This window comes from Cyprinodon variegatus, unplaced genomic scaffold, assembly GCF_000732505.1.
Source record: "Cyprinodon variegatus isolate N-32 unplaced genomic scaffold, C_variegatus-1.0 Scaffold1402, whole genome shotgun sequence".
Lineage (NCBI taxonomy): Eukaryota > Metazoa > Chordata > Actinopteri > Cyprinodontiformes > Cyprinodontidae > Cyprinodon > Cyprinodon variegatus.
Genome location: NW_015151855.1, coordinates 100,305 through 109,546, shown reverse-complemented (window position 1 = coordinate 109,546; position 9,242 = coordinate 100,305). Strand labels below are relative to the sequence as shown.

Here is a 9,242-nt window from a genome sequence, read left to right as displayed (position 1 = left end):
TTGAATATATGTTTGAAATGTTTAGATACAATTAAGAAATGTGAACATAATTAGAAAATTTAAGTAAACACATGAATAAGGACGGTTGTTGACTAGGATTTATTTATTTGATAACTACAGTAAGAATAGGAAACTAAGAGTCAATTTGAAATCGGATGAGTTGTAACTGAGAGGAACAGGAACAAGAAAATGAAAACATCCATTTTCTGTCACGCTTATCCCTACTGTGGTCGCGAGGGGTGCTGGTGTCTATCTCCAGCTGTTTACAGGTGAGAGGCGGGGTCCACGCTGGACAGGTCTCCAGTCCATCGCAGGGCAACACAGAGACAAACAGGACAAACAACCATTCACACCTAAGGAGAATTTAGAGAAGCCAGTTAACAGTCATGTTTTTGGACTGTGGGAGGAAGCCGGAGTACCCGGAGAGAACCCACGCATGCTCAGGGAGAACATGTAGACCCACTACGCAGCCCGAAATAAAAACATATGAGATCAAAATGGTCCCACTCGGCTGAAACCTCCCTTTTGCCTTCAGGCTGCCCCATATTTCCTAATAAATTTAATGATAAACTGCAAAAGATCTGCGATTTTGTTTTGGCTTATCAACAGTTTGGTTCCAAACAGCTCCTGTATCGGTCACGTAATCTTCTTGAAGCGATACGCGCACCAACACGGGTCTTTGCTTTTAGAGCTCGACACATTCACCGAAGAATCGGTGTTGCTGGAACCATCATTACTGTGGAGAGTCAGAAATGTGATGATGTCAGCCTGCAGGAGTTCAAAGTTCAACCCAAATTCCTCATATTGTAGCTTCTGTTCATTCTCCTTTCATGGGTCAACAGTAGAGCTCTATCCAGGGTATGGAAGGAAAATTCAGACTCCTGAGCTGAACCCGGACAGACTTCCTTAAACGGCAGACATGAATGATGCTACAGTGTCCGAAAGTCTGGTTTAAAACTATGAAGGTTTGTTTATTAGCATGTTTCTCACAGAGAACAGGAAAGAAACAATGGTTTTTGTTAAACCATGGTTTGTGGGTAGGGAGAGTGGACCGTTCAGCCCCTAAATAGTGAGTCTACGGCTGTCTTAGGATGTCTGCCCTAATCACTATATAGGGCACCATATAGTGATTATACTATTTTAGATGAGGGTCCGAACGTCTAGTGGATGAAAGTAGTGGACTCGAAATTTTCCACAATGCGCCTTCAAAAGTAGTGATCATTCATGGTCAATGGATGGGGAGATATGTCCCAAAATGCTTTGTGAGGAGAGTTCTTGACCCGCTCTTGACAACAAATGATAAAGATGGTGCCGTGCAGTGAGTCGGAGTCATGGGACCAACGGGGAGCAAAGAGTAGCGATCGTCTGTCCGAACGGAGTTCACTATAAAGTTCACTATATAGTCCGCGCTCTATATAGGGATGGAGGGATTGAGGGTTTAGGGTGCAGCTTCGGACACAGCCTACATCAGTGCAGAGTCGCTGGAATTTGGCAGCATGTGTAAGAGCGAGCTACTGACGGATGAAATGTGCATCCAAATGTAAGTTCCAACGGTTCTTTTGCATCTTTGGCTGAATCCCAAACTGTTCCCTAAGCATTAACCCTTAACCATCAAAAGTCACTCCCAATGATGTCAACCCTCACAGCTGTGTAAGGCGCCGTGATTGAAAGTGTGTGTGTGTTGGGGGTGATTTTCATTCAGTGTGACAAAGATGCTGCAAACCAGCAGAATTTACATTTGGATGAACGTGTTTCCTCCGCCACCATGCCGCCGCTACACCTGCTGCATAATTCCAGCGAACCTGCATCTGATGCAGACCGGCTATTTAGGGACTGGACGGTCCACTGGCCCTACCCACAACAGGGTCTGGATGGCCCTTAATGTGGAGGACTCTCAGTGGGAACACGCAAACGGAGGGTTAGTGCTTAGGGGCCGGTTTGAGATTGGGCCTTCATCACTCTGACAGAAAATCACAAGTTAGGAAAGAAAAAAACGCGTCATTAATCCCAAAATGGAAGGTCATCTTTGAAATAGTTTTATCTGAATGTGTATTTTTGTTTTAAGAAAGGGGCAATTTTAATTTCATATCAACCTGTGCCAAAGAGCTACAGTAACACACACAGGCTGGCAACGTGTTGCCATAGCAATGACTGCTTTTCTCTTCTGTTGGAGGGAAGAGGCCGTCCCATTCACATTTAATTCCCCCCTGCAATCCAGACACCTTCCACAGCTGTGAGTGTGACTTCATTGGAAGTGACACTTGATACTGGAAGGTTAGTGGTTAGGGATTGGGATTCAGCCTTACGTCGGTGTCGGGAGAGGAGAAGGAGAGATGTGTTTAAGGTCTAGAAATGCCTGGGATGTAGCTTGTTGCTTCTGTGGACGATAGCCTGCTACCTGACCATGGAAGTAGATTCACTCCTGAAAAGCTCTTTCATGTGAAATACAGCGACATTACGACCACGCTACTAAAGAATGTAGATCAGCTAGCAATGGCACTACTTGTAAAGGTGCTACTACTCAAGGCTAACAAGTTTGTCCTCATTTGGCTACCATAATCAAAGATGGCCGTAATCAAAGTTGGTCTCCCATTAGGTGCACTGCCACCTACGTAAGACATGGAATGCTTCATTTTGAATGTGATTGTTGTTGGACTTTGGCAGAACATTTATTAAGGAAATACTTGATTGCTACTGATAAAAAGCCAAAGTAGTTCCATAATGTCTCTTTAACCGATATCCCAAGTCTCCCGGAAGTTCCGGGAGTCTCCCTGATATAGATAGTTTTTCACGGATGCCCGCGAGTCGGATAAATTATTCCGGATTTTACACTCTGCGAGGTGGTGTTTTTTAATGTGTGCGGATAAGAACTACTTTGATTGCGCAGACAACAAGGGAGAGTGGGGTGTGGAGATGAGGTTGCTGGTGAAACCTGTGCACCGGATCTGTCCAAAGCGATGCTGTTCAACGAGTGATCCAGGCGACTGGTTGTCAGAGAGCGCTCATCGTTTTTGGAACTTGGGATGTCGGCTTTAACCGTTTTCGGGGCCCCTCATGGTGAGTTGGTTTGCCTGTTCATTGTGCCGGGTCAGCCTGGTTCTGATGCATCCATTATGAAGGGCTGATGTGTTCAATCTCTTGTCCAATGGCAGCAACCAGAAAACGGTTCTTAGAACCCTGTCCAAACTCCGGGACAGGAGAACAACCAAACCAAGGACTGGACCAGCGAACCTGAAACAGATCCGATCAACTTGGATTTTTGATTCAAACCTTCCATCAGCTCCTCTTTTCTTAAGCAGGTTTTGAATGTTTTCTGCCAGCTGGTTATATTTTTCCTTTTAACCTGATTGGTACCGTTTGTAGATCCATTCATTCTGATGGTTCAGGACTAGAGACTAACCTCTAGGCTTCACATGCAGACGGTCACTAAGACGCCTTGTTTCAGGTCCACTCCCCTGAACCAGACGCCTCATGGTTCATCGGTCTTCATGCAGGATTTATTTTGAGCTTCATGCAGAGTTAAAGCTTCCAAAAGGTTCACCTTAGTGTACAGTTTTGGTTTGGTTATTTTTTTAAATAACTTATAATGAAATGTTTTAACCAATCTGTTAGGAAGAAGAGATCATCTTCCTCTTAGATCAGTTTTATCAGCTGCCCCTTTTGTAGATCATCTCCAATGATCCTTCATCCAGAAGGCTGCAGAGTCCCCCTGTGAAGATGTTGTGTCTCTGATTGTGTCCTCAGGTGAAGTCTGTGGTCAACCTGCTGTTTGCTGCCTACACAGGAGACGTTTCAGCCCTGAGGAGGTGAGTCAACAGTTTCAGCTCTTCTTCTCCACCAGAATCCATCCAACATGCATGGAGAAGCTTTAATAAAGCTGCTTTGTACTTTACTGCCCCCTACTGGGCTAAAGATGCACGTTTTTCCAGAGCAGAAAGAAGCATGAAAATGCTTTATGAATGTGAGATTTCTAAGTGTTTCTGGATGATTCTGGATGTTTTTTTATTTTTATTCTATTATCTCATCTCATCCTTACGAAATTATTCAGTTTCCCAAACTATCCAGCTTGGTTGATGTTGGTGAAAACCTGCCGCTCCAGTCAGACGTTTACAAACTGATGAAAAATAGACTAATTTTTAGGATTTATTTAAATTGTTCAATGATGTCAGAACCAGCTTAAAGTCAGAAAAGGGTCAAAATTCTATGTGTAGGCTCTTATATCTAGATACACCCCACAAACATTTCTCAGAAAACTTTACTTCAGGGGTTTTTCTGCAGTCACCATCAAGCTTCTGCTGGAGTATTGGACCGCGCTCCCGGCCAGAACCAGCCCGGTTGATGTAAATGGGCCAACCTCTTGACCCGAATGTTTCCAGTTGCTGAGATTCTGGGAGGCTGTTTTCGTCTCATTTGTTCCAAACGAAGTTTTGATCTGTGTTGGGATCATTGGCTCCCAACTGCTAAAACACCAGTTTAGCTCCAGCTTAGACTGGGAGGGTTCTGATCCAAAGGAACAACCTGGACAAGCCAGATATCCTCAGGGGAAGCTTGGACGTTCAGATGAGACAAAGATGGAGCCTTTTGGAGGATTCAGACACACCTAAGAGGACCACATCCACTGTGGGGCACGGTGGTGTCAGCATCATCCTGTGGGACCATTAAACCAGTTATACTGGAGCAGTGAGACAAGAGGATGGAATAATAAAGCAGTTCTTCATCTTTAGCAGAACAATGAACCCAAATCCAGGTCCAAACTGGTTCTAGACTGGATGACATCAGGTATGAACCATGAACCGTCCCGTTTATATATAGGCTTCACCAAAGGTCCAGAACATGGAACCTAAAACCACGCTCAGAACTGGACTGTTCTGATCGGGGATTTTACCCGCCTCGGTTTGTAGATCTGATCTCTCTGTGAAGCTCGGTGCAACAGATGGAAATCTGGATGGATCCAGATTCTGATTCTGATCTGCTTTAAAATCTGTTTGATCTCTAGTGGATCAGAACCAGATGTGTGATTCGTGGTTCTGAAATCTAAGCTAGATGTTTGTGTGTTTAGGTTCGCCCTGTCCTCCATGGACATGGAGCAGAGGGACTACGACTCCCGGACTGCGCTCCACGTGGCAGCAGCTGAAGGTAAACCCTCACCAGGAAACATTGGTTATCTTGTTCTCAAACAGAACCAGACCGTTCGGGTTTCTCTGTGTGTTTTCAGGACATTTGGAGGTGGTCCGCTTCCTTCTGGAGGCCTGCAAGGTGAATCCAGTACCAAGAGACCGGTGAGTCCAAGCTGCCCCGGTTTCCTAAGGTCTGTTGGTTCTGAAGAGTAGAGACAACAGTTGGTTCTGTATAAGTCCATGTTTCCTCTGCCCAGGTGGGGGAACACGCCGTTGGAGGAAGCTGTGCAGTTCGGCCACCATGATGTGGTCACTGTCCTGCAGCAGTACCAAGAGAAGTACACCCCCCCCGAGGGTTCTGACCACAAGAGCAGCAATGAGAAAAACCTGGACAGCCTCCTGTAGATCCGCTGGCCTCCCATAGACCCACTGGTCTGCCGTAGACCCGCTGGGCCCCTGTAGACCCGCTGGCCTGCCGTACACCCACTTGGCCCCTGTAGACCCGCTGACCTTTCATAGACCCGTTGGCCTCTCGTGGACCCGCTGGCCTCTCGTAGACCCGCTGGCCTCCTGTAGACCCGCTGGCCTCTCGTAGATCCACTGGACTGCCGTAGACCCGCTGGGCCCCTGTAGACCTGCTGGCCTCCCATAGACCCACTGGACTGCCGTAGACCCGCTGGGCCCCTGTAGACCTGCTGGCCTCCCGTACACCCGCTGGCCTCCTGTAGACCCGCTGGCCTCCCATAGACCCACTGGACTGCCGTAGACCCGCTGGCCTCCTGTAAACCCGCTGACCTTTCGTAGACCCGTTGGCCTCTCGTGGACCCGCTGGCCTCTCGTAGACCCGCTGGCCTCCCGTAGACCCGCTGGCCTCCTGTAGACCCGCTGGCCTCCTGTAGACCCACTGGCCTCTCGTAGACCCGCTGGCCACCTGTGGCCGTCTTCTCTTCAGCACTCAGGCTTCTGAAACGTCATGAGTTAGATAGTTGCTTTGCTTTGTGTTTTTATTGTGAGCAGCTTAACTTTATGGTTCCAACCACAGAACACCGTCTGAATATCTGTAACCTGTGTCTACCGTAGATTCTACATATCCAGATATATACATATATATTTATAAGCTTAAGACTGGGACTGCATCAGAGTCCCAGTTTAGTTCTGTTGCTTCAGTTCGTCTCCTTGAACGGACCTGCTGTGAGTTTGTGACTGTGATGAATCTTGGTGTGAGTTGTGTCTCCGCTGCTCTGATGCGGTTCTTGGTTCTCCTCCGACGTCAAAACGATGATTGTTTCCTGAATGTATTTTACAACGACGCCGTCCGCAGGAGGGGCGTGATGATGTCGTCATTTCAGAGACTTTACAGAGTATGAAATCTGTCTAGAGACTGATATTTGTGTAATTTATTACATTTACAATAAAGTTGTCTTTCTTTTGGTTGCATTGAGGCTCCTGTTTGGTTCTTCTCATGAGAAACCCGTATTGTGTCCAGTGGGCCCCCAAGAACAGCCCTCACTCTGAAGCCTGGTGGAGGACCCATCATTCTGGGGGAAAAGGGTTGGCTAACGTCAGATCACTGATGAAAAGAGAATGTGACCAATACTGGTTCTGGTCTGCTAGCTAAACAAGACTTCTCCAGCCTTCTGGGACTTTGTAGCCGATCAGTGGAGCATAGAAACTAAATGCTGCTCCTCTGTGTTGGTTCTAGTTCTGGTTGGACATACTCGGCTGGAACCAGTGTTGCTTTCGTCAACGATGCTAAATTATTTTGTCGACACTCCTTTTTGTCATGACAATAATGAGAGTTGATGAGCTAAACATGGATCTTTGATGACGAAAACATGAAAACTCCTGTGTGAGTTTTCATTGACGAGACTAAATAAAAAATGTTAGCGGGTGGTCGGACGGATTAAAACACATCATTGTTCTGTATCTGCTAAGCGGTATCAGCAGTGCTACTGCGTCCTGTTTGGTCACGGCGCCCACCTTGCGTGCAGCGGTGCTATTTGTGCATGACCACAGATGGACTATGGCAGCAGGGGTGAAATTATCCGGAATAGTTCGGTACTGCACGCTCAACTCTGACAAACTCTGCTCGACCAGCTGTGCTTGTTCAGAAATGCGTCTTTCCAGTCTGATGGTTCGCACTCAGCAGTACTGCTCTTCCTGCTCTCGCTCCTTAATAAACTATATGTGGCTGATCATCCTCTGCAAAGCGTAAAAAAAACCCTTTGTTTTACTATCAAGATTTTATTTCTTCCAGCTCACAACATGTGATATTAAACATTCTTTCTTTCTACCAAAAGGAATCCCTAAATTATATACAAAGCAAATATTTCATTGCATTCTGTTTATTTTTGGATAAGGACCAAGATTAAAAGGTACAAAGAACTTTGAATATTTATCCCTCATAGTTCTTGTTTGTATCTATTTGAATATTTCAACATTTTAGTTAACATATTGAAATTTAGTTCCAGATTGCCATGGCATTATAAGACATTTATATAGATTCTCTGTGTAGTTTTTTTTTAAATATCAGATCCCTTTTTGATTTAAATCTACTTTGAACCCTGAGCAACAGTAACCAAGGTGTAAATTCTCAGAAATAAAGCCAAAATTGCCAAAGTAGAGAGAAGAATGTTTTTATTCTTTGCTTTTTTGGAGTAATGAAGATTTAAGAGTGAAAAGTAGCATTAATGTATTAGCCCACTATAAAAAAAAAGGACTATGTGGACTTAAATATATAATAAGCACTGATAATTAAATGTTCATCCTGGAGCAGATGTCACATCATGTGACTCTGCTGTACCATATTTCATGCTTTAAGGTTATTTTCCATTACAGCATTAATTTATTAGGTTTGGTTGCATTGATTAAATTATAAAAACAAAATAAAGAAATCAGAATTTTATGTTATTGTCATGAGGCGGTGTTTGTTTGGGGGACCCAAACGCAGAGACCAGTAGGAAGAGGTGAATTAAAGTCTGTTTATTTTGGTTCACAGATCCAGAAGCAGGAATCAGAGTCCAACTGAAAATAACAACGTACCAGAACCAAGGAGACATCAGGGGTAAACCAAAACTAGGAGCCAGGCAGAGACGAGACAAGGCAGGCAGATGATAGACGGGAAGTAAGACGAGGATCCAGCAACCAGGAACTGAAGAGGGATGGCTTTTAAAGGGGGCAGAGACCAAGAGAGGGCTGACGAGGGAACTGACAACAGGTGCAGGCAGGAGAGAGAAACAGAGCAAGGGAGGACACAAGAGGGCAGCAGAGGACAACAAATGGAAAACCAAGAAAAACAGGAACAAACAGACCAAGACTCTGACAGTTATTTTTATTATGAGGATTTGTTAAAAAAATGGAAGAAAGTTCCCATCCCTGCATCAGAGCGCTACCTGTTGGATCTATGAACGGTTTTCTATGCTTGCAAAAAAACTAGCACCGAGCTAGCTCAATATTTAGCTAGCAGCTAGTTAAATATTTAGTTTGTGAAATTAATTGAAATTACTACATTCTATTTGGAGATAAATATTTATTCAATTTGCAAACTAAATATTTATCTAACAAAGTAAAATCTTTATAAATGAATGAATGACATACTGAAAAAATTACTTGGAAAAAAATAATCCCCTTATTTTTCTCTTAAAAGAAGCTAAATAAGCATTATTATTGCTCCTAATTCTCTGACTGCTTAACAAACGGCGCCCCACAGCCTCGCTGAGCGCGCCCCAGAGCAGCTGTGGCTACTATTCAGTTTACTGCCATCAATGGGTGACTGACTGAATGTCAGTACCAGCCATTTACCGTTTAGAATAGAAAAATCTCTGTATTGTCCCATAATGGGGAAACTGGTGGAATTTAGTGAGGCGACTTACTGACTGAAAGAAGTTAAAAGAGCAAATTGGTTTAAAAAGAATTCATGGTCCCTCGAGGTTAATAGGGGGTTTTCAGGTGACGTCCCGCTCACGTGACTACTCAGCGCGTCCGCCATATTGGGTGGCAGCCTTAGGCAGTATTGACAGTGAAAAATGGTGAAATCGTGTGTAATTGTTGGTTGCACGGCCCGTGGAGGTGGAGATCAACGCTCTTTCTATCGCATACCAGCTGTAATCGTGAATCAATGTGAAA

At 44.7% G+C, this 9,242-nt stretch overlaps 2 protein-coding genes across 3 annotated transcripts in view; one reads left to right on the top strand and one right to left on the bottom strand.

Moving 5' to 3' along the window:
* Positions 1 to 5,596, top strand: part of LOC107103241 (glutaminase kidney isoform, mitochondrial-like) — a 37,638-nt gene extending 32,042 nt beyond the window's left edge. For both annotated transcript variants that reach the window (XM_015402816.1, XM_015402819.1), the window contains 4 exons: positions 3,745 to 3,806; positions 5,060 to 5,136; positions 5,216 to 5,279; positions 5,375 to 5,596. In XM_015402816.1, coding sequence (XP_015258302.1) covers positions 3,745 to 3,806; positions 5,060 to 5,136; positions 5,216 to 5,279; positions 5,375 to 5,522 — 351 coding nt within the window. In that variant the 3' untranslated portion in view covers positions 5,523 to 5,596. The remainder of the gene's footprint in view (positions 1 to 3,744; positions 3,807 to 5,059; positions 5,137 to 5,215; positions 5,280 to 5,374) is intronic.
* Positions 5,597 to 5,630: 34 nt separating this feature from the next.
* The window catches only part of LOC107103237 (heat shock 70 kDa protein 12B-like), a 7,322-nt gene continuing 3,710 nt past the window's right edge, over positions 5,631 to 9,242 (bottom strand). The window contains exon 5 of the mRNA XM_015402813.1: positions 5,631 to 6,010. Coding sequence (XP_015258299.1) covers positions 5,631 to 6,010 — 380 coding nt within the window. The remainder of the gene's footprint in view (positions 6,011 to 9,242) is intronic.